This window comes from Podarcis muralis, chromosome 16 (assembly GCF_964188315.1).
Source record: "Podarcis muralis chromosome 16, rPodMur119.hap1.1, whole genome shotgun sequence".
NCBI lineage: Eukaryota > Metazoa > Chordata > Lepidosauria > Squamata > Lacertidae > Podarcis > Podarcis muralis.
The window spans coordinates 12,837,999-12,860,691 of NC_135670.1; the positions used below are offsets into that span (position 1 = coordinate 12,837,999).

Consider the following 22,693-nt stretch of genomic DNA (forward strand, 5'->3'; position numbering starts at 1 on the left):
GCCGCGGGGATTCGAACCACCGACCTGACGATCGGCAAGTCCTAGGCACTGAGGTTTTACCCACAGCGCCACCCGCATCCCCCTGACTTGCTAGCTATCTACATACAAGGACATTTTCCCGCATGGACACATGCGTTCAGACATGCAAAACTCCCCCTGAAGGGGCACAGTCCAGGTGCTAAACAATGCACGATATATATTACTTCACTTACTTCATAATGTGCTGTGTCCATCATGTAGCAACCCTGCTGAAAAAGCAGGTATAATGCATATTGCTTTGCTATTTTTTTTCATGGGAGGCTGCTGAAATAGGGGTGGGGAGAGAGATGCTTCTTCCACACATGATCATTCCTCAGGATCTATGAATGTAAGGAGAGCTCTGCAGGATGGACCAATGAGGGTCCACCTAGGCCAGGATCCCATTTCACACAGTGGCCCATCAGATGCCTTCAGGAAGCCTACCAGGAGGGCACAAAAAGCCCTCCCTCCATGGGAAGGTTATTAATAAAGATACACTAGCTCTGCATCTGGAGGTTCAAGCAGAGCTGCTGAGGGGTGGCATGGCTCTCTCTCTCTTCAATGTTTCTTCCTCATTCTCCAAAGAGGGGCATTTCCTCAAGCTGTTGGGTGGTTACAACTGAGTCGCTGCAACCACAAGCTCTCATTTATTGAATTGCAATTGAACTCCGAACAGGCCTTATAAGACCTGCTTGGCTTCCTCTATGCCTCACTTCTCTCTTCTTGGGTGAACTGTCCCTCTGCAGGTTGGTTTTCCTGGCATGGAAATAGAAGGGAAAGCTAGCCAGCTGCTTAAAAATCTGGTGGGGAAGGTGCTCGGTTGTTTTTGCAGCAGAAATTCATATTAACATCAACGATGGGCAAGTGAGGAAAATTAGTTGCTTACATTCCACACACACCCCACTTGCAAAACAGACACATTTAATTCTGATTGCTATTAAATGATAATAATATGGCATTTGCACTATTTATATTAATGTTTAAGTTTAAAACAAGATGGACACAGTGGTCTTATTGCCAGCTAGCAAGGGATTTCTGTGGTTTTTAGTCATTTTTATTAGCATTATTTCATTTCCCTCTTTTTTCTGTGACCATTGCAAATAAATTACTACTGATGGTGATAATCAATTATAATTAATAATAATAATGTCAGGTGACGTTTAAAATGCATAGGAAGGCCCACAGCCAAGCTTCCCTCCCCCCACCAACCAGCCTGTCCCTCCCCCCTCCCCATTTTCACCCCCTCCCCACCCCCACCCCCTTTCTACGGGGCCGAAGTTGCTGATGCTGATCAAGCCCGTTTCACAATGAATGTAAGCGCTTCCCTGAGTCACGTGCCGCCTTCCTGCGTCACCTTCGCCGGGAGAGCCGGGCCGGCGTCTCATTGGCTGCCGATGATGTCACCCTACAACCCTTCCTCCTCTCTGCCCCCTCCCATCCCGCTTCCCTCTCCTGCTCCCATCAAAAGCGTCCCCAGCACCAGAGCCAAGGAGGGGGGAAAACATAACAACAGGAAGGAAAGCAAGACAAAGCGGGCTGAGGGGGAAAGAGGGCTGGATGCGGGGTGACCAGCAGCAGGGCAGACCTAGGATAACCCGGAGGGTGCAAAGGTGTCAGAAGTCGAGGACCAACAAATCCAGATTCCTGCTGGGTTTCAAACGTCACCTTCTCTCCCCTATCCCAGCCTCACCAACAAGGCATCTCCGCCCTCCCCCTCTTTTCACGACCTCCAAAAACATCCTCATGGATTTCAGGCTTAGACTGTGATGCAGGTGAGTGGATCTGCTTCTGAAACGGAAGGTTTTATTTTTATTTTTAATTTTGCAACAGGGGACTTACTGGGTGTCTTGCGATGGTTAAACACCTGGAAATCTCGATTTGCGTTAAGTTAATGGAGGGAGGGGGGAATGGCTGTATTGGGGGGGTTGAGAACAGAGGGACGATGTGGCAAACGAGCCTCCCTTTCCCGTCCTTGAAGGCACCGTTTGCAGGGGGTGTGCACGCACCTTTGCAACAAAAGAGGGGCAGCGTTTGCTGAAGGGATCGGGCGCCCCAGATTTCGACAACATGAAAGGCGAGAGAGAGAGAGAAAATGTGTTGTTTATTTCTTGATGGGGGGGGGGAGAGATCAAAAAGCAGGGAAAGAGATGAGAAAGAGAGGGTGATGAGTTCTTGTTTCCTCCGCCTCCCCCCCCCCCCAAGGTGGCAATAAAAAGAGTGGGTGTTTGTTTGTGGTGGCTGTCGCCTCGGTTTGTTGTGACAGATCATTCTTTTGGGGGGTGCGTAGGAGGTGGGGAGAGGCTGGCAGGCTGATACCGAGAGGGTGGAGGTGCTACCGGGAGCTGGAAAAGTGTGTTTGCTGTGCGGGGCGGGGGGGGGGGAGGTGGATGTGAAGGAGAGAAGACCCATGTTTTTTTCCTTGCAAGCATCAACACAAGAGGTTAAAAGAGGATCTGGTGTGTGTGTGTGTGTGTGTGTGTGTGCGCGCGCGCGCAGAGTTCTCCCCTTACAGGTACCCTTAACGTCTCCTGACTGCTAGGATGACATTCGGGGATATTTTAAGCCGGTGATGCCATGGTGGTTATGGGGACACCGGCGGGCTTTATATAGAGACGGGTGAAAACTGCGGGTGGAAATGGGGCACACGCCGACACGTGTGCCCGGGCTCACATGCAGAGGCAGACACGCAGACACAGAGCTTTCCTTTGTCGAAACACAAGGCTGTTAGAGCATCTGCAGAAAATCCTAGGTTCAATTACGGTCAGCATTTCCAGGTCTGAAACCTGTCTGAAACCCTAGAGACCTGCTGCCTGCCGGTACAAAACAACATTGAGCTAGACGGACTTTCTGTGCTCCTATTTAATGAGGTCTTTTCCTCAGAACCATGAGGACTAGGATCCTGCTTGGCTTTTAAGGAAGGGACGCAGTTCAGTGGTGGAGCATTTGCTTTGCATGCAGAAAGTCCCCAGTTCATTCCTTGATGGCATTTCCAAATGTGGCTAGGAGAGACTCTCTAGCTGAAATCTTGGAGTGCCTGGTGTAGACAATATTGAGCTAGATGGAGCAATGGTTTTGTATAAGTCAGTTTCCCGTGTTCCCAAGTATGTAGAAAGATATGCATCAGTGGGAAGGCCAATGAGCCCAGACACACGCGGGATGTGTGCAAAGGTGAATTAAACACCCAATTCATATGGTATAAATTGCACACACAGAACTGAGGTGCATATCACATAGTGCTTACGATCCACTGTGTGCCACCTGTGCAACACACCTGTGCAACACACCAACACCAGGTGAACAAACAGTAATGCACAGGAGATGCCTGTTTTTCATAGAATCGTAGAATTGGAAGGGACGACAAGGTTCATGTAGTCCAACCCCTTGCAGTGCAGGAATCTTCTGCCCGGCGTGGGGCTCAAACCCACAGCCCTGAGATTAAGAATCTCATGCTGTACCAACTGAGCTATACCAGGCCTTTCCCCCCCTGTTGTTTCAACTAAAATGTATGTCCTCTTTAAAAAAGAAATCTGAGCAGGCGAAGGGTCGTGGCTAAGTCCTCAAGCCACCTTTGCCATGAGACAGCAAGCCCTTCTCTCTCAGACTCAGTCCTCCTGTCTGCAATATGGGGAGAATAATACTGACCTGCCTCACAAGGTTTTTGCAAAGGTTAGAATGGAATGTATGCAAATACTCAAAAACGACATAGACATTTGCTCATTGTCATTATCTGGAAAAAACTGGAAAAATACTACCTGCATAATAATTCCATATTAACTCCCTTCTTGGCAACATGAATACAGTGGTACCTCAGGTTACATACGCTTCAGGTTACAGACTCCGCTAACCCATAAATAGTCTTCAGGTTAAGAACTTTGCTTCAGGATGAGAACAGAAATCGTGCTCCGGCTGCGCAGCGGCAGTGGGAGGCCCCATTAGCTAAACTGGTGCTTCAGGTTAAGAACAGTTTCAGGTTAAGTACGGACCTCTGGAACGAATTAAGTACTTAACCTGAGATACCACTGTATGTACTTTGTGTTCAAAATTACCTCCTAGGAGGGGTAGATTTAGGGCACTGGAACCACGGGGCACTTTGTAGGACAAGGGGGATGGTTAGAGCAGCTGCCTTGCATGCAGAAGGTTTCAATCCTAAATGGCATCTTCTTCGAAACCCCAGAGGAGCCACTGCAGGCCCTTATAGATATAGATCAGGGGCAGCCTAAATGGGCCCCATCAACTCCCACCTGTCCCACCAGCATAGCCAGTGGTCTGGGAATTTTAGTCTGACAACACCTGGAGGGCACCAAGTTGGCTACCACTGGTGTTAAGGCAGTGCCCACCCCCGCAGCCCTTGCACCTTCTGACTCCCTTGTGTCCAAACTGTTGTAAAGAATCTCAACTTTCTTGGATATGCATAGCCAAAATCTAGGTCACACGCTGCCAAATCTGAAGTTGTGGCTGCGAAGAAGGTTTTCTCGTGGCCCGCAGATTAGGTTTCGCTGTTACTTCTAGTGAGTTGACGCCGAAAGCCACTTCACACATGCCAGAGGAGGACAAGTGTCTGAGGATGCCTGCATGTGTGAATGAGCCACTAACAGAAGAAACCTGAGCATTGTGCTCTGTTGGACAGAATGCCAGTTTAAGTGTTTTGCTGCCAGTCTCCAACTCTTGGGAAGATTTGAATGCTGTGAATGCATGCTGCCAACCAATATTGAAAGGTGTGCGGACAACCCTCACCTTGGGTGAGTGGGGCTGATGTTCTGAATGGGTGCACATGAAGGCCTTTGCTCCCTTTGGGAAGTAAACCTAGGAATACCAAGGCTGGATCCCAGATGTAGCTGCATTTGGCTTTTTGGATACAAGGGCTGATGAAATGAAGCCAGAGGCAGAGTGTGTGAAGACAAATATCCATCAATGTGTTCCAGAAATCACAATGCATGGAACAAGGAGTTGTGGGCAGTTGGGGAGAGCTACCTGTTACTTTTTTGGGGGGTGGGGAAGTGGGCCGTGGAAGCAATCTCAGTGCCCTCTGCATATTTGCTGGACTACAACTCCCATGAGTCTTCATCTTGGACTGTGGTGGTGCTGACGAGAGTTGCTTTGCACAGCAGAGAGTTCAATCCCTGACTGCTCCACATAAAAAGAAGGCAAGGGGAAATATATTTCTCTGCCTTAGATCCTGGAGAGATGCTGCCAGTCAGAGTGGGCTGCACTGGGCTAAATGGACAAATAGTCTGATACAGGATATAAGGTGGCTTTCCATGTTCTGTAGGAAAGTTTGTCCATAGCTGTACATACAGAGGCTGTTGAAAACAACAGCAACCGCCCGTCACATCGATTGCAGCACAGCCTTGTAAGGTAGACCGGGATTATTGCGCCCTTGCTGCAGATGGGAGGACTGCAAGAACAGGGGGAAGTTCCCCAATGTGCCAAAATTGGAATCAAAGGCTTTGGGTGATTCATACCAATTAATCCCGGCCAGCCTCGCATCCTTTCCTGTTGTTACCAGATGAGACATTGCAAATGCCGATTGGAACTCCGCGTTCCGCCCATCAGCATGTTTTGGGAGGTGGCAGGGAGCACCCGGAGGCCCAGGGACATGTGGAATCCCCTGGAGGCCTCTCCCCCTCCTTGTCTCTCCCCCCCCCCCCCCCGCACACACCCCGCCCCCGACACAGCATATCTAGGGCCAAGTGGTGAGCTCATGGTGTGGGGTGAAACCCGAGGAGACAGATGCCCTCATTGGGCACTGCCAGGCTATGAGCTCAGGAGGGTATTTTTAGAGGCAGTGCACAACTTCATTTGGTGGAGGAGAGAGCTGAACGGCAGCCCAAAAGGAAGTGAACAGGCGCTGCAGGGGGACCACCAGCCACGTCAGGGTGAGTGTTTGCAGGGGGGGGGGGAGGACCTCGTCTTTCTTCCTTTCTTTCAAGTGCATTTGGAGAGTGTACACCGACCCAAGCTGGAAAGGGAGATGCGTGCACTGCAGAGTGTGCAGATGTCTGTACACACACACGTGCACACAGCCGTTTTGTGCGTCCACAAAGCGGCGGGAGCCCGCCTGCGTGTGCAAATCCGATTCAGGCAGGAGGGAAGGAAGCGATGTGTCGGAGGGCTTTGGAATTCCCTGAACGCAAAGCAGGCTGAGCTTCAGGGCTGAGCAGAGGGATGGAAATCCCCGCCGGTGTGTAGTGAGCATGGGTGTTGGTTGTGTAGAAAGCAATGCCAGGGGGAGGCGGTGTGCACAGACCAGAGAGGGTGCATGCTTGAATGGCTAGATTGTGCAATGGAGAGCCTGTGTGCAGCTAAATTGTCTGGTGTATGTGTGCGCATAAACTTCTTTGAACACACGTGTGTCCCAGTGTTAGAGCATCTGCCTTTCATGCAAAAGGTCCCTAGTTTAATTCCTGGCACTTCCAGGTACAGCTGAAACCCTGGACAGCTGCTGCCAGTCAGTGTAGGTGATACTGAGCTGGATGGGCCAATGTTCTGACTCTTTGTGAAGCAGCTTCCTCTGTGTATATGCGGGTGAGAGACAGACAGAGTGAGTGAGTGTGCAAGTGTCCCGTATATGTGCCACGAAGCACAGAGGCACGTGCCGAACACAGTACTTCGCACGAGGGAGTTTTCGCTGGCAAGGAGCGTTCTTTGGGGGATGCTTGCATTACTTATTCTTATAATGATTAATTACTGTAGCCCCATCAATGTCAAACACACTTTACATAGTTTCCCAGGAAAGAGAGAGGCAGAGGTCCCTGCCCGCAAGGAGACCACAGTGCAAATGCTGCCGGCGGGGGAAATCAGCATTCCGGCAATTTCTTAATGGGAGCATTACGTTATTGGGGTGGGCGAGCTATTTGTGGAGCAGAATTCCTCGCTACTTTGGTAGGGGGAGGTTGAGAAGGGAGAGCTGCTTTCTAAGGCCCTCCCCGCTGCCAGATCTCATGGGAGATGTTGGGGGTCTAGAATGACAGGCAGCTCCAGGATGGAATGGGGAAGCAGTGAGAGAAAAAAGCACAGAGTTTTAAAAAGGTGAGGCAGCAGTTGATGGGAAAGCTTCTGTTTGCAATCCTGCCTGTCAGAGCAACTGTCCAGATCAGGTGTGGAGACTTCTGTATGTTGCTAAACTACAACTCCCACCATCCTTTGCCATCAGCCATGTTGGCAGGGGCTGATGGGAGCTGTGGTTCAGCAACATCTGGAAGGCCAAAGGTTCCCCACACTTGAGCTACATGGATGAGCAGCCTGGCTGGTTATAAGGCAGGCTTCGTCAACCTGGTGCCCCTTCCAGATGTTTTGAGCTGCGACTACTGGCTGCGTTGTCTGGGGTTGACGAGTGTTGGTTTCAAAGAACAACATCTGGAGGAGGGTGCCAGATCGGTGGAGATTGTCTTAGAGATATCTGCCGGAGATAATCGGGGTGTAAGGAGAAGTAGTGGAACAGGGCAGGGCTAACCCTCAGCCAGGATTTTTGCAGGAAGGAGGAGTTGCAACAATCCTTGCAAACCAGCCAGAGCATAAATGCAGATTGCCCTACTCCAGCCGAAAAAGTTATTTCATTGCCTTGCTTCCTATGGACTAGAATCTTGCCTGCCCAGTGGCGTAGCGTGGGTTGTCAGCACCCGGGGCAAGGCAAGTAATTTGCGCCCCCTAACCCGGAGCAGGGTCCCCATAGATCCCCTTGTGAGTGTGAGCGCGCCCCCCTAGATGTTGCGCCCGGTGCGGCCGGCCCCCCCTGCACCCCTCATGCTACGCCACTGTGCCTGCCCATTTTTGCTTATTATCTCTGCAACAGCTAGATAGAGACGGAATGTGTTTAGCTTTATTTAACAGCAGCTGAACAAAAGAGCCAGGGTGCTGTAAGGGTTAAGAGTGTCTGATCCACACTCTGACATGATGCCCACTGAGGGCTGTGGGTATGCACTCACCGTGCATTTAAAGGACCTGGTTTCCCCAAAAAGCATCCTGGGAACTGTAGTTTACCGCTCGCAGAGCTACTATTCCCAGCATCGTTAAGAAACTACAGTTCTCAGGTTCCTTTGAGTGCTTTAAATGTACACTGTGTATGCAGACACTGTCTCTCACCCTAACCCGCCTCGCAGGGTTGTTGGGCGGATAAAACTGGGGAGAGGGAGAATCACCTTCATCACCTTGAACTCCTCTGAAGAAAGGTGGGGTTGAAATGCAATGAATACATAAGTCAGGGAGAGGGGATTAGAATATCCAGTTGGTGGACAGCCACCCCCCCCCCCCCAAATCATCCAAGGCAATGTGGTGATGCAATTCCTTTTTCTGCAACCGAGGGCGGAGCTTTCTCCCCCTCTGCACCCCCAAGTGCTGCACTCGGCTGTCGCGCGCAATCGCCCCTCGCTTGCCGGGCACACGGTTGATGGAAATAACAGCGCTGTCGCCCCAGATTAGTGTCGCTGGGCTGTGTGGCTGTTCTGCAAAAGAACCTCCGGGAGAAGGAGACTTTTGTGCTGGCTGAGTGTGTGGGCGGGGACGCAGGCAAGCCAAGATTATAATTCCTGGGTTTTTAAATTTTTTATTTTAAAGGGGTGGCAGAAGATAGGAGCAGAACCGCGGGGCTTTGGCTGCAGATGGGTATATATGGGTCACTAGGAAATAGGGGACTTTGAGATTGCGGGATGTGGAAGAGGGAGAGGCGAGGAGCAGGCAGAGGAAACTGGGTGTTTGCAGAGGGGTATTTTGTTTTCTGCATGCACGTGTTACACGAATCAAACATGCACACACAATTTAGCTGTGAGTCCTGTATCGCAGGGGGTTGGACTGTATGACCTTTGGGGATCCCTTGCAGGTGGTGGATGAAGGAGGGGGTAGAGATTTGGAGAGGGAGGGTCCCATAGATCTGGGACAGAGCTCGCTGCTTTCCACATAGAAGTGTGCAGGTTCAGTGTCTGCACCTACAGCAAAAACAGAGCTGGGAAAATTCATTCAGCCCAAGAGCCAGGAAGGTTTCTGGGGGCTGCATGCCAGTGGTGGGAGGGACCAGAGGCAAAAGTGGGCGGGGCAACAAATGCACACGTAACTTTTGTACAGTAGGCAAATTTCTACACTCAGTCACACATCCTCCATCCAGGCAACCAAAAGGCATGATCAGAGTTCAGGGACCAATCCCAGCAAGGCAGAAACACCCCAGGAGGGTGTGGAGCAGGCATTGGCCCTCCAGATGTTTTGGGACTACAATTCCCATCATCCCTAGCTAACAGGACCAGTGATCAGGGATGGTGGGAGGGCTGAGTTTGCCTATGCCTGGTGTGGAGGGAGGGCCATTGAGGGGTGTGGCCTGGGGAGAGAAGGTGTGGCTTCAAGAAGGTGGGGTGTCCTGGCAAAACCATCCATTATCATATAAGCTACTTGACTTTACAGTGTCAATCGCACAGTGTTTCTCAAACTTGGGTTGCCGGCTGTTGTTGGACTACTACTCCCATCATCCCTGACCATTGGTCCTGCTAGCCTCTATGGTCTTAACCCTTTCGTGCATTAATTAAACTTAAGCATGTTGATTATATGAGGTTGGTTATCCCACAGTTTGGGGGTTGAGGGAGAGCGGCACAGACATCAGGGCAGAGACAGCCTTCCCTAGGCTGGCACCCTCCAGATGCCGTTGGACAACAACTCCCAACAGCCCTGCCTGCAAGGCCTGAGGCCAGGAATGATGGGAGTCATGGTCCAACAACATTTGGAGGCCTAAAGGAAGGCTGCTGTGCAGCAACCACACAAACTCAGAGAGATCGAGAGAGAGAGAGAGAGATCTTAATTTTTGTTTGTCTCTGTTTTAGTTTCTTCCTCCGCAGTCCCAGGCGCCTTGTTCCCCAGGCGGCACGCAGCGAAAGGGTTTCTTAGCAAGCCTGGCAAACATCGCAAGGCTGCTGTGGTCCTTGGTGTCTCCATCAAACGCTCACACACACAAGCCACACACACAGAGCCCTTGAGCGGCTACTGCCCTTCAGAACAGAGGCTGCCTCCCTCCATCCCAGAAGTGTGAAAAACGCTTGCAGAGGAGGGTGTTGCTGGGCACGTGCTCACACCCTCAATGCCCACAACCCCCCAAAAGCAGAGTGCTTTTCTTATTCTCCCTCCCTCCCTCCGTGTGTGTGTGTGTGTGTGTGTGTGTGTGTGTGTGTTTTGGAAAATGTGATTTTGGAAGAGGATGGCTAATCTCTCCTTGGCACGGAACCTAGCGCCTTTGAATCTTTTTCCAAGTCCCTGCAGGGAAATGTGGCAGGGAGGTGTATTTTTCTTGATAACACGGCTTTAATGGGGATTGGAGGGTGGGGTGGGGGAAGATGCATCAAGAAAGCTGGAATGGGGGCGGGGGGAGGAGAAAGAGAAAGGAGGCTGATCCAGGATCTCCTCCTCCTGCTCCAGCAGCACATGAAGTGCTGGAAAGATCTGAGGGTGGGGGAGCTAACATGTTTGTCTCCCATCAGAAAGCCCTTTTGCTAAACCTGACCCAGTTTATATCTAGAGAGAGAGGATGTTTTTAAAAGGAAGAGGGGGGATAAGGAATTTAGTTAAGCGTTCCTTGGCTCTTAGTGGCATTCTCCCCCCCCCCCCCAGTTTTTAACCACAAATGAAATTAGATGCTGCTTGATTGTATAATCGTCATCAAATTGTAGAATTGATAGAAGGGGTCCCAGGGTCATCTAGCCCAACCCTGTGCCGTTCATTGTTATCATGAACGATCATGTAATTCATGGCATCAAAAGCAGGGTGGACATACCAAGTGAAAGGATTTAAACATAAACAGAGGGAGAAGGAGGTCATTAATTGATCCAAACCCACTTTCCACCAATTAATGACTACCTCTCAGTTTTCCCATGTGTAAAATTGGAATGAAATAGTGGGCAAGCTTCACCGCTTTGTGAGGGCAGATGCAGCAAGGATTTCGTCAGCACATACAGCGTGGGTGTACCCCACGGTGAAAAGAAAAGATGAAAGGAAGGAAGGAATATTAAGATATACCAGGGATGATGGCTAGAGCTGGCCAAGCAAGTAGCATGTAGAGCTAAGTCATAAGCCCACAATTCCAGACAAGTGCACAACACACACACACAGACGCAGAATTTAGCAATCTAAGAATTATCAGTTTTTGAGGGTTTCTTTTTTCTTAAGACTCTAGTCCTTAAGGCTGCGATAATCAGTCATAAAGAATTTATTCCTTTATTGCATTTATTTCTCACCATTCCCCCAAGAAGCTCAAGGCTGTGTACATGGTTCTCCCTTTCTGATCCCCACAACAACCTTGCGAGGTAGGCTGAGAGCCGGTGACTGGCCCGAGGTACCTCAGTGGCCTTCATGGCCAAATGGGCACCTGAATCCTGGTCTCTTCCAAGTCCGAATTTGACACCCTAACTACTACAGTACACCACACCGACTCTCAGTGTGAATAACGTCTGCTGGAACCTTTTAAATCAGAGGGGCACTCATTACGATTGCTAGCAATTCAGGAAACAGAGGTCTGTTCCCTTTTCCATGATAAGCCAGCACTAGATAAGAATATGGTGAAAATAAATCAGTAAATCTGACAGAAAAGCAACACTAGAATCCCATTCCCTCCCCCTCCAAGGCACAATTTGTCAATTATGATTTAAGTGCCAAATGTATGCATGCAGCAAGCTATCACAACACTAAAATACATGACCAAAAAAACCAACAAACCATACCTGGATTTAGTCCAGAGAATTGGCTACCTGCTTAAGTTGGGACAAAATGATGACACCTGTCTGGGGAGGGTGAGCGAAGGAGCAAAATGCCACAGGTGAGGGAAGCAGCTGTGAAGATTTCTGGCACAAAGCCTCTGCCACAGGTGTGGGGAGCCTTTGGCCCTCCAGATGCTGTCGGACCACATGCTTGCTAGGACTGATGGGAGTTGTAGTTCATCAACATCACTCTAGCTCATTAGCCAATCAGGAAACCTGGAGTACAGCCAATCAGAGCCTGAGGAAAATCTCCCAGGTTTGGTGGCCAGACGCTGGCTTCTCAGGGTGCTTCTGGTGATGCATTAAGGTAATTTGAGCCTGTGGCTCTGCAGACCACCAGCTATGGCGACTGGGAGTTGTTGTAACATCTGGAGGGCCACAGGTTCCTCATGCATGGGCTCCGTCAGGTTTTGAATGTAAAGGAAAGTGTTCCCCTGAGCATGTGCAGAGAGCTATACTTCTTGGTGCTGAGTAACCCAAAGCCAGTTGCCTCACCCATTATCTGGAGAAAGATGGGGGTGAGAAATACACGGAGAACGTCCAGTTGCCAAAGCGCGAGACTCTTAATCTCAGGGTCATGCGTTCAAACCTCTCATTGGGCAAAAGATTCCTGCATTGCAGGGGGGTTGGTCTAGATGACCCTCATGGTCCCTTCCAACCCTATAATTCTATGATTGTATCTCAAAAGCTTGGAAGCCTTTGCCTGCTGTGGGGAAGACCAGTCAGGTTGGCATTCCTGGCAAGTCCCCCTGGGGAGGGCATTCCACGACTGGAGTGCCAACTCCTAGAAGGCATTCTCTGGAAGACATCCGCTTCGCTACCCATGGCAGCCTTCCCTGTTTAATGCAGAGATGGAGAACCTGCAGCCCTCTCTATGTTGCCGGGATACCAGCCAGCAGGGCCAATGGCGGGAGTTTTCACCCAGTGTCAGATCTGGAGGGCCACAGATTCCCCTGCCCCTCTCAAAGGCTACATGCACACTGGGACCTGCAATCAGTGGCGGACCTACATTTTTGAGGCCCTGAAGAATGAACGGCTACGGGGTCCCCTTTGCAACCGACAACAAGGTCTGGGTGATCTTAGTTAATGGGGTTGTTCCACAACAGTTCACCACAATTCTTTTTTTTAAATTAAAAAATAGCCACTGCATTTCATATTTTGATTAAAATTGCTCTACTAGACTATTTCACATCTCAAAGTCACTTGTGTTAATTCAAGTTATTTGTGGGGTGTGTGTGTGAAAATTAGGGAAATGTTATTTACATTTATGATGTGTCATAAAATGATTGTGGGTTGTGCGATTCAAATTGGGTCTCCTAGACCCAATTTTTAAAAAAGCAATGCAGAGTAAAGTCATTTCTGGTGGGGCCCTGGGATTAGAGGCCCTGAAATTTAAGCTTCATTAGTTTCATAGTAGATCTGCCCCTGGCTGCAGTTTGTTAGAAGCGCTGGGAATTGTAGCTGGCTGAGGTGTAAACTAGAGTGCCCAGGGAAATAATGTGTTTGAGTATGCGATTCCCACATTGTAATACAGTGGTACCTCGGGTTAAGTACTTAATTCATTCCGGAGGTCCGTTCTTAACCTGAAACTGTTCTTAACCTGAAGCACCACTTTAGCTAAAGGGGCCTCCTACTGCCGCCGCACTGCCAGAGCACGATTTCTGTTCTCATCCTGAAGCAAAATTCTTAACCCGAGGTACTATTTCTGAGTCTGTAACCTGAAGCGTATGTAACCTGAGGTACCACTGTATCTGGATCGTGTGGGGTGGCAGAGCTCAAGGAAACCTTAGACACCCCTGGCAAAAGAAAGAAAACATGGGCGCCATCTTGCTGCATGCTCTTCTGAGCCCAGTTTTTTGAACCGGGAAGGGCAGGGTATAAATAAAAAATTATTATTATTATATATTATTATCTCTCTCTCCTTCCCCCTCTCTCTCTCTTTCCCCCTGCAGTTCACCTTTCCCAATGCCTCCCTCGCCTCTGGAAGAACGGATCGGCGTGCTGCAGCGACCCAAAACTTTGGCCTTGCGCCTCAACCACAGCTTTGCCAACGGGGGCACCCCAGGCGGTGGCGAGAAGCAGCCCCCGGCAGCCTCCAGAGCGCCTGGCCAGGCCGCCCCGGCTCCCGCGAAGGCGCCCTGCGACGAGGCCGTACGCCGGGGGACGCCGGGCATCCTGCAGCCCAACCACTCTCACACCATCGACATCAAGCTGACGGTGGGAGGCGTGCAGAGCCTGTCTCCTGAGAGGAACGTCTCCCTGCAGCTGGACCTCAAACAGGCCGAGACTAAGCCGAAAGGCCTCACTGGGCCCCAGCTGAAGGTCTTCTTGCCCCAGGCGAAGCTCAAGAAGCGCTGCTTCAAGGAGAACTCCAAACCGGCGGTGCTGGACACATCCACCAGCTCCTCCTGCCTCTCCAGTCCCGCCATGCACCCCCTCAAATGCGGTTGCCGCGGCTGCTGGCGCCTCATGCGCTGCGAGGACGCCGGCCCCAAGGGCGGCTTGCTCTCCCTGGGCTGCTTCTCTTGCCGCTCCAGTCTGCGCTCCCTCAGCTGCTCCAGCTGCAGCCCGCCGTCTGTCAAGAAGCTGGGGTGCTTGCCCTGCGCCCCCTCCTCGGCCCTGCGCTCCCTGGCCTGCCTGGCTTGCAACCCCTCGGTCAAGTCGGGCAGCTCCTCCTGCAGCTTCTGCAGCAGCGACCCCATCGTGGCCTACGACCCCCGGGCAGGCTCCTCCCCGGCCCCCAGCTGCGGGGACGACGACGACTACAGCGTCCGCACCATCTGGCCCGACGAGCTGGCCAAGAAAATGACACGGTCCCGGGCGCAACAGCAGCAGCAGCAGCAGCACGTCTCCCCGCTCATCCTGGACTGCCGCAACCTGATGGAATACACCAAGAGCCAGCTCCAGGGCGCCATGCGCTTCGGGGCAGCCGACGCAGCGGGCCGGAGGCGGCTCCAGCAGGGGAAGATGGCCATGCTGGATTTCATCTCCTCGCGGGGAGGCTGCGACACAAGGGACTCCTCGCTGCAGCGCCTCTGGGCCAAGGAGCCCAGCGGCCGCGCCAGTCCGGAGCCTCTCCCCGCCAGCCCCCCCAAGCCCCGCAAAACACAGCCCTCCCAGAATCTCCACCTGGTGCTGGATCTGCTCAACAAAGATGGGGGGCAGGAAGGGGTCGGACGGAGAGGTGAGCTGGGGGTTCTAGGTGCCGACCGCTGTGGTGGTGGCAGAAATTGCGTTGGTGTGTCAAAAGTTCTTGGGGCCGCCACCTCCCCAGTTGCCCTGAGCCTTCTGCTGGTCCGAGGGGAATGCGTTCTGAGCTAACACCGTGTCTCCCCGCTTTAAAGTACCCCTGCCTCCAGACAAGGGGTTGATTATTTCTGCAAGGCTGCCCCTTATCCATCAGCCTTGAGTTTCCCTGGGGTCCTTCTCAGGCTTTCTGAGAGCCAGTGTGGTGTAGTGGTTAAGTGTGGTAGATTCGTAATCTGGTGAACTGGGTTCGCTTCCCCGCTCCTCCACATGCAGCTGCTGGGTGACCTTGGGCCAGTCACACTTCTCTGAAGTCTCTCAGCCCCACTCACCTCACAGAGTGTTTGTTGTGGGGGAGGAAGGGAAAGGAGAATGTTAGCCGCTTTGAGACTCCTTCAGGTAGTGATAATACGGGATATCAAATCCAAACTCTTCTTCTTCTTCTTCTTCTTCTTATATTTTTCCTTACTACATTTTGTTCTACGTTGAACTACCTGCTTCCCAGTTGGTAATAACAATAACAACAATAACAATAACAACAATAATTTATAGGCCACTCATCTGACTGGGTTTCCCCAGCTACTCTGGGCGGCTCCCAACAGAATTAACGATAATAATAATATAAAAAAGCAATAAAACATCAGACATTAAAAACTTCCCTGAACAGGTCTGCCTTCAGTTGTCTTCTAAAAGTCAGATAGTTATTTATTTCCTTGACATCTGATGGGAGGGCGTTCCACAGGGTGGGTGCCACTACTGAGAAGGCTCTTGGCGCTGGTCCTCAGTGTCTGGGCAGAATGATGGGGGTGGAGACACTTCTTCAGGTATACTGGTGGCAGAAATTGCGTTGGTGTGTCAAAAGTTCTTGGGGCCGCCACCTCCCCAGTTGCCCTGAGCCTTCTGCTGGTCCGAGGGGAATGCGTTCTGAGCTAACACCGTGTCTCCCCGCTTTAAAGTACCCCTGCCTCCAGACAAGGGGTTGATTATTTCTGCAAGGCTGCCCCTTATCCATCAGCCTTGAGTTTCCCTGGGGTCCTTCTCAGGCTTTCTGAGAGCCAGTGTGGTGTAGTGGTTAAGTGTGGTAGATTCGTAATCTGGTGAACTGGGTTCGCTTCCCCGCTCCTCCACATGCAGCTGCTGGGTGACCTTGGGCCAGTCACACTTCTCTGAAGTCTCTCAGCCCCACTCACCTCACAGAGTGTTTGTTGTGGGGGAGGAAGGGAAAGGAGAATGTTAGCCGCTTTGAGACTCCTTCAGGTAGTGATAATACGGGATATCAAATCCAAACTCTTCTTCTTCTTCTTCTTCTTCTTATATTTTTCCTTACTACATTTTGTTCTACGTTGAACTACCTGCTTCCCAGTTGGTAATAACAATAACAACAATAACAATAACAACAATAATTTATAGGCCACTCATCTGACTGGGTTTCCCCAGCTACTCTGGGCGGCTCCCAACAGAATTAACGATAATAATAATATAAAAAAGCAATAAAACATCAGACATTAAAAACTTCCCTGAACAGGTCTGCCTTCAGTTGTCTTCTAAAAGTCAGATAGTTATTTATTTCCTTGACATCTGATGGGAGGGCGTTCCACAGGGTGGGTGCCACTACTGAGAAGGCTCTTGGCGCTGGTCCTCAGTGTCTGGGCAGAATGATGGGGGTGGAGACACTTCTTCAGGTATACTGGGCCGAGACCGTTTAGGGCTTTAAAGGTCAGCACCAACACTTTGAATTGTGCTCGGAAACATACTGGGAGCCAATGTAGGATGTAGACTCCCCTTGGAAGCCACAGGGAGAAAGGAAGTTTGGAGGAGAACCATAGATGCTCCCTAGAGTTCACTGGGGGAGAGATAGGAGATTAAACCACAAAGCATTATGTTGATAGAATGAATACAACAGGAAGACACAACAGGGCAGTTCTTTCCATGCATGTTTTCCCTTTGCCAATTGGGTTGGGTTTAAAGCCTAGGTTTAAGATTTGCACCGCTCCACCATCACTTTAGTGACCTCATCCCAGCTGCATGAGCAGATGGCAAGATGCGAAGGGGGGCTTCACACACCCCCAGTTCACCCCCACCTCACTTTTAGCACCTGTTCAAAACCCCATTGAACCAGAATGAACTCTACCCAGCTGGTAACATGACATCATTTCTTTGACCTTCTTTCACACTTGCCCCCTCCCTTCTCCCCAGCCCCTGCCAGCCCCCACCATGGAGGGTGGGGTGTCATTTTACATAGCAGATGTTTTAGGTCAGGAAAAAGAACAAGTCCCCTCCCTTTTCGCCCCCACCTTCCTCCCACAGAAAACTGCAAAGGGGAAGGGGGGGCAGCCTCTCCAAGTGATTTGGTTAGCACCAATTTGGAGCATACAAAGTTCCCTTATACGGAATTGGACCGCTGACCTATCTAGTTCAGTGCTGCCTGCTCTGACTGGCAGCAGCTCTTGGGGTTTCAGGCAGGGAGCTTTCCCATCCCTATCTAGAGATGTCGCTGGGGGTTGAACCTGCATTTAAGCAGAGGCTCTCACACGACCTTCTTCAGGGGTTGTTTCTGTGAGGTGGGCACAGAAGCAATTCAGAAACTCACAACTTAAGAATATTACTCTGCCACCAAATTGACCAGCTTTGGGTGTCACACACAGCTCTTTTCCCGTGTTGTGCCTTTTGGTAATTTTATACCTTGGACTTCAGCACCTAGCTGGGATGGGGGTGGCTGGAGGGGCTCTTTGGTGCCCCAACTGCCCATCAGTGGTGGCCAGTGGTCAGGGGTGATGGGAATTGTAGTGCAAAACATCTAGAGCAGGTGCAGCGGGCAAAGGGGGGAACCTTTGACTCTCCAGACACGGATGAACTACACATCCCATCTGTGCCAGCAAGGATAGCGTACGACCAGGGAAGATGTGAGTTGTAGTTCAACCACGTCTGGAGGGCTAAAGGACCCCCACACCTGATCCAGAGTCCCCCCCCCCATTCACTTGCTTCAAAATTAGGGAGCGCCAGCCCTGCTGTGTTTCCAGCTCCCTGTCCCCAACACACCTTTTGAACACACCTTTTTCTGAGTGGGGCTCTGTGCCTACACCTCCATCCAAACCTCCCACCTTGGCAGCATGATTGGCAGGTCATTGGGAGGGCAGCTGCTTTGCAGGGGGAAAGTCCCTGGTTTCATCCACAGCACCTCCAGGTAGGGTTAGGAAGACCACGCCGCCCCAAAATCCTGGAGTGGTGCTGCCTGTCAGTGCAGACAATACTGAGATAGGCAATTGTCTGTTGCTGCAATCTAGTGCAAGACTCCTTGAGGATCACTTGATGCAAACGCTCCGAATAAATAAGGAAATGAGAGCAAAACGTTTTGCCCGCTCTCACATCCCTGGTTTCTAACTGCTCAGCCAAACCTACTGATCGATTAAAACTTCGCAGCTCTAATTAAAATTGAATTATTACAATTCATTTCTTTACTCACTTACGCAAAGCTTTTTTATCCTGCCAGAAAAGGCTCCCAAATCAGCTTACAAATGTCAGTGGAAAAATAGTCCCTGCCCTCAGGCTCAATTTAAAGAAAGTGAGAAAGAAAGAAAGAAAGAAAGAAAGAAAGAAAGAAAGAAAGAGGGGGGCATACACAAAAGGAAAACAGATTGGGAGGGAGGAGGAAAAAATAAAACTCGAGCACTTTTTCTGCACAATGCTTCCACTCCAGGGACTCAACCCCTTTGCTTTGTGTTTTGACCACAGGCAGTCTGATTGGGCCAGATGTTGCGGACGGCCCAGATGACTTGGGCCCCCCACTCACGCCTGACCTGGAGAACGCCGAGCTGAGCCCCATTCTGCCCTTCCTGTTCCTGGGCAACGAACGAGACGCGCAGGACCTCGAACGGATGCTGAGCCTCAACGTGGGGCACGTTCTCAACGTCACCACCCACCTGCCCCTGTACCACGCCGACAGCGGGCGCCTGCGCTACAAGCGCCTCCCCGCCACCGACAACAACCGCCAGGACCTGCGCCAATACTTCGAGGAAGCTTTTGAGTTCATTGGTGAGGTCTAGTCCTGCGGCGAAATAAAGGGGAGGGTGTAGCTCAGTGGCAGAGCGTCCGTCTTGCATGCAGCAGGTCCCGGGTTCAATCCCTGGCATCTCCCTCTGGAATGGTCTTTTATCTGAAACCCTGATGATTCAAAGTCAGCCAGGATAGACAATAGCTAGATGGACCAAGGGGTCTGACTCTGTACAGGGCAGTTTCCTATGTTCCTCATTTCTATTTTCCTCCCAATCTGTTTCCTGTTCTAAAAAAAACTTTGCTGCCTGTTCGCCTGGGGCCTATTCTTAACTCGCCATAGGCGAACAGGCAAGGAGCTGTGTGTGAAATGGAATTTAGTCCAGGAAGCATTTGTGTGCACCCCCTTTCTCAGGTTAGCGTTGACGCTGTTTCTCACCCCCCCCTTCCCTTACTCCAGAGGAGGCACACCAGAGCGGCAAAGGAGTCCTCATCCACTGCCAGGCCGGCGTCTCCCGCTCGGCCACCATCGTCATCGCCTACCTGATGAAGCACACTCTCATGACCATGGGCGACGCCTACAAATATGTCAAAGGCCGAAGACCCATCATCTCGCCCAACCTCAACTTCATGGGGCAACTGCTGGAGTTCGAAGTGGACCTCAACGCCGGCGTCACGCCCCGGATCCTCACCCCCAAGCTGGCCGGAGTGGAGACCGAGGTGTGAACAAGATGGGGTGCAGGATGAGCTCCGTCAATCTCAGGGCTGGGAAGAAGAGGAAGGGGGGCGGGAGTGCAATAAGGGGACTGATGGACGGCATGTGAGGGCTGAAGCAGTGAGCAGGAATTCGGGGGGGGGGGAGGCTTCTCAACTACTTTATTACACACACACCCCATTTGAGGGAACTTTGCTTGGATACCTTTCTTAAGTCCACCAACCTGAAAACGCTCAGCGTACAAGACGACAGACAACGCCAAAGACTGACGGCGCTCCGTTCTGTAGGTACCGTTGCTGCTGCTGCTGCTGCCGCCATCGGAATTTCGGGGAACAGTTATTTCTACAATGACTTCTGAAAAAACTTTCTTACCTTCGTGGGGTGGGGAATGGGTGGTGTGTGTGTTTGTTTGTGTGTGTGTGTGTGTGTGTGATCATGCTGAGTTTTAATTTATTGGGGTGGGGAGTGTGTGTGTATAAATTGGGGGGGGAGTTCTCTTTGTCTTCCCCCCAGTTTTTTTGATCCAGATGCTGATATTGCCTTGCTTTCCACCACGATGGACTAATTTGGGGCTGGGGTATCCTAAGCAATTTACATGTGTGTTTGTGTGTGTGTGCAGTAATGGAAGAGGGGGTGTCCATGGGGAACATTGCGGGTGTGAAACTCCTCTCCCCCCCCCCCATTTCCCACCAGATTTTAATGCTCAGGATCACAGAATCTCTTTTGGATAAGAGTGTGGGTGGAAAGGAGGGGGGGGCGCGATTCACAATTAATCTCCCCCCTCCTTTGCTTGGGGTGTATGTGTGTTTGTGCGGGGGGAGGGGGGGGAAGAAAAGCCCTCAATTCTGCCCTCACATCTAGTTATTTATTTGAACTGTAATTGCTGCTTAGACTCTTTTGACCACCAACCTGTTATGTGGCTCTTAACAAGGGTTAATACTGTGGAACTGATGATATTATGGGATGGGGGCGGGGACTGGACCCTCCTTTTCCTCCTGCCCCTTCCCTCAAACATATTGTTAAGCACTTCTCCCCCCTTTCCCCTCCCCTTCTCAGGGTAATATGATGTAACTGGAACTTGTCTTCCATTAATTAAGGGGTTCGGGGTTTTTTGACAATGGGGAAGGGATGCTGAAACTTGGGGGGGGGGGAGTCCTCCTAGGACTCTCTAGCTCCCCTAAATATTATTTTAGGTTTCTAGGGGCTGGTATGGAGTGGGTGTCGTCGTCTCCCCCCAGCTAATTTATCTTACGATGCAATATATACACAAAAATTTTGGTTGTTAATGTTAGGTGCTTTAAAGTGTCCCTGCCCCCCACCTCCGGCTCCTCTTCCCGCACCGCACAAAGAGGAGACAGGGTGTGACATGCGCCCCTTCATGTCAGTGGTCTTTCAGGCGTTCCCAGTCTTTTCCCAAACGGAATTCGAACCCATCACCAGCAAGGAGCAAGTGGGGGGGGGATAAACGTTATGGAGGCTATGGGCCCCATCTCTCCACCAGTGAACTCACCAATCATACAAAAGCCCAACATCCCAGTCCGTAAAGCTGTGGCACCATATTTGTTTGTTCGGGGATGGGGTAATTTCCCTTGTAATCATCAGCATCTCATCATTTCTGTAGATGTAAAAATACATTGTGGGAGATGTTGCTCTCATCCCCAGGTTCTTGCCAATGTAGCACTCTCTGGAAGTTGCTAGACTCCAGCTCCCATCATTCCTGACCATTGGGGCTGATGGGACTTGGAGTCCAGCAACATCCAGAGTCTCATCCCACCCATCCTCAAATACTCCCAGAACCCTAACCGGGATGGCATGGCACCCACTTGGAACTCGTAATTTTCTGGGTGGCTGGAAAAACACCCAATAGCCAAGAGGCCAGGAGATGCAATAAGGTGGCCTGTTCAACCCTCAGCTTTGATGATCAGAAATTACTGGTTCAAGGACCTATCACAAGACGCCATAGATGTGCTGCCCCCAATTAAGCAGGGGCCACATCTGACCAGACCAGCGCTCCAAACTGCCATTGAAATGTTTTTTAAATCAATGCCCCCGGCCCCACAAAAAAGATGCTTTAAAATCCTCCAGCCCCCAAATTTCACTTCAGCTATTGAGGTTGGGGTGTTGGTGGTGGTAGCACTTAAACATGAAAGTGGGATCTGTGTCAGAATGATTGATGTTTGTGGCTGAGCTGCAGGCAAACCTTCGCTCTCGCCTCTTCTGGAATGCAGAGATGCAGAAAGGCTTCTGTCTGGCTTTGGCGGCTAAGTGATGTTTGCCCAGCTGCGGAAGGGAGCAGTGCAGCTCAGTGGTTAGAGCCTTGCATGCAGAAGGTCCCAGGTTCAATCCCTGGCATCTCTAGGCAGGACTGGGACTGTCCCTTACCTGAAACCCTGGAGGGCTGCTGCCAGCCGGTGTAGACAGTACTGAGCTGGATGGAGCAGTGGGTCCAGTGCAGCATAAGGCTTGATGTTCCTAAGGAACAGCAAAGCACCCTCTGCGAGCCCCCCCCCCCCCCGGTGCAGATCCAGAGTGGCTGGTGAATGCAACAGTTCCTCCCCCCTTTTTTCCATTTAAAGAGTTTTGTAGTGAAACTAAAATGCCCCACCCCATCCACCCGCTGGACAGGAAGCTGATGTGGTCAAGACTATAAGGTTCCCCCCTTCCCTTTCCTGCTGTGTCTTTTTGGATCTCGTCTTTGTTATTTATTGGGCCCAAGTGCGAGGCCCCAGCGTCATAATTTATTAAACGTGGTCTTTCTCTTTTTTTGTAACAAGACTCTGTCTCCCTTGGGGGTGGGAGAGGTGGGGAGATCAAGCCAACGTCTACCCAAAGGTTGAACTCAGCCCTGGTGTCCCTTTCAAAGCAGAAAGAAAACCCACTGAGACCTCGGAAGTCAACAGTGGCAGAGTAATACATACTTCTCTTCTGTCACCCATTCATAATCTAAAAAGGAAGAGAACTGCCTCATTTCCCCCCACCAGTCTTCCCCGTGTGGTTGGCT

General features: G+C 51.0%; 1 protein-coding gene across 1 annotated transcript; it reads left to right on the forward strand.

Moving 5' to 3' along the window:
* The first annotated feature begins 1,461 nt into the window (after positions 1 to 1,461).
* Positions 1,462 to 22,457, forward strand: LOC114586486 (dual specificity protein phosphatase 10-like). The gene is made up of 4 exons (XM_028710021.2): positions 1,462 to 1,790; positions 13,694 to 14,925; positions 18,720 to 19,019; positions 19,438 to 22,457. Exons 2-4 carry the CDS (start codon positions 13,707 to 13,709, stop codon positions 19,701 to 19,703), a joined length of 1,785 nt encoding a protein of 594 aa, XP_028565854.2. The 5' UTR covers positions 1,462 to 1,790; positions 13,694 to 13,706; the 3' UTR covers positions 19,704 to 22,457.
* The last annotated feature ends 236 nt before the right edge of the window (positions 22,458 to 22,693 follow it).

Bases quoted from the DNA above. Each gene is read 5' to 3' on its own strand.
- LOC114586486 (XM_028710021.2), top strand. From the start codon at position 13,707: ATGCCTCCCTCGCCTCTGGAAGAACGGATCGGCGTGCTGCAGCGACCC. The intron at 14,926-18,719 runs GTGAGCTGGGGG...TTTTGACCACAG, and splicing joins GGAAGGGGTCGGACGGAGAG to GCAGTCTGATTGGGCCAGAT. The intron at 19,020-19,437 runs GTGAGGTCTAGT...CCCTTACTCCAG, and splicing joins GGAAGCTTTTGAGTTCATTG to AGGAGGCACACCAGAGCGGC.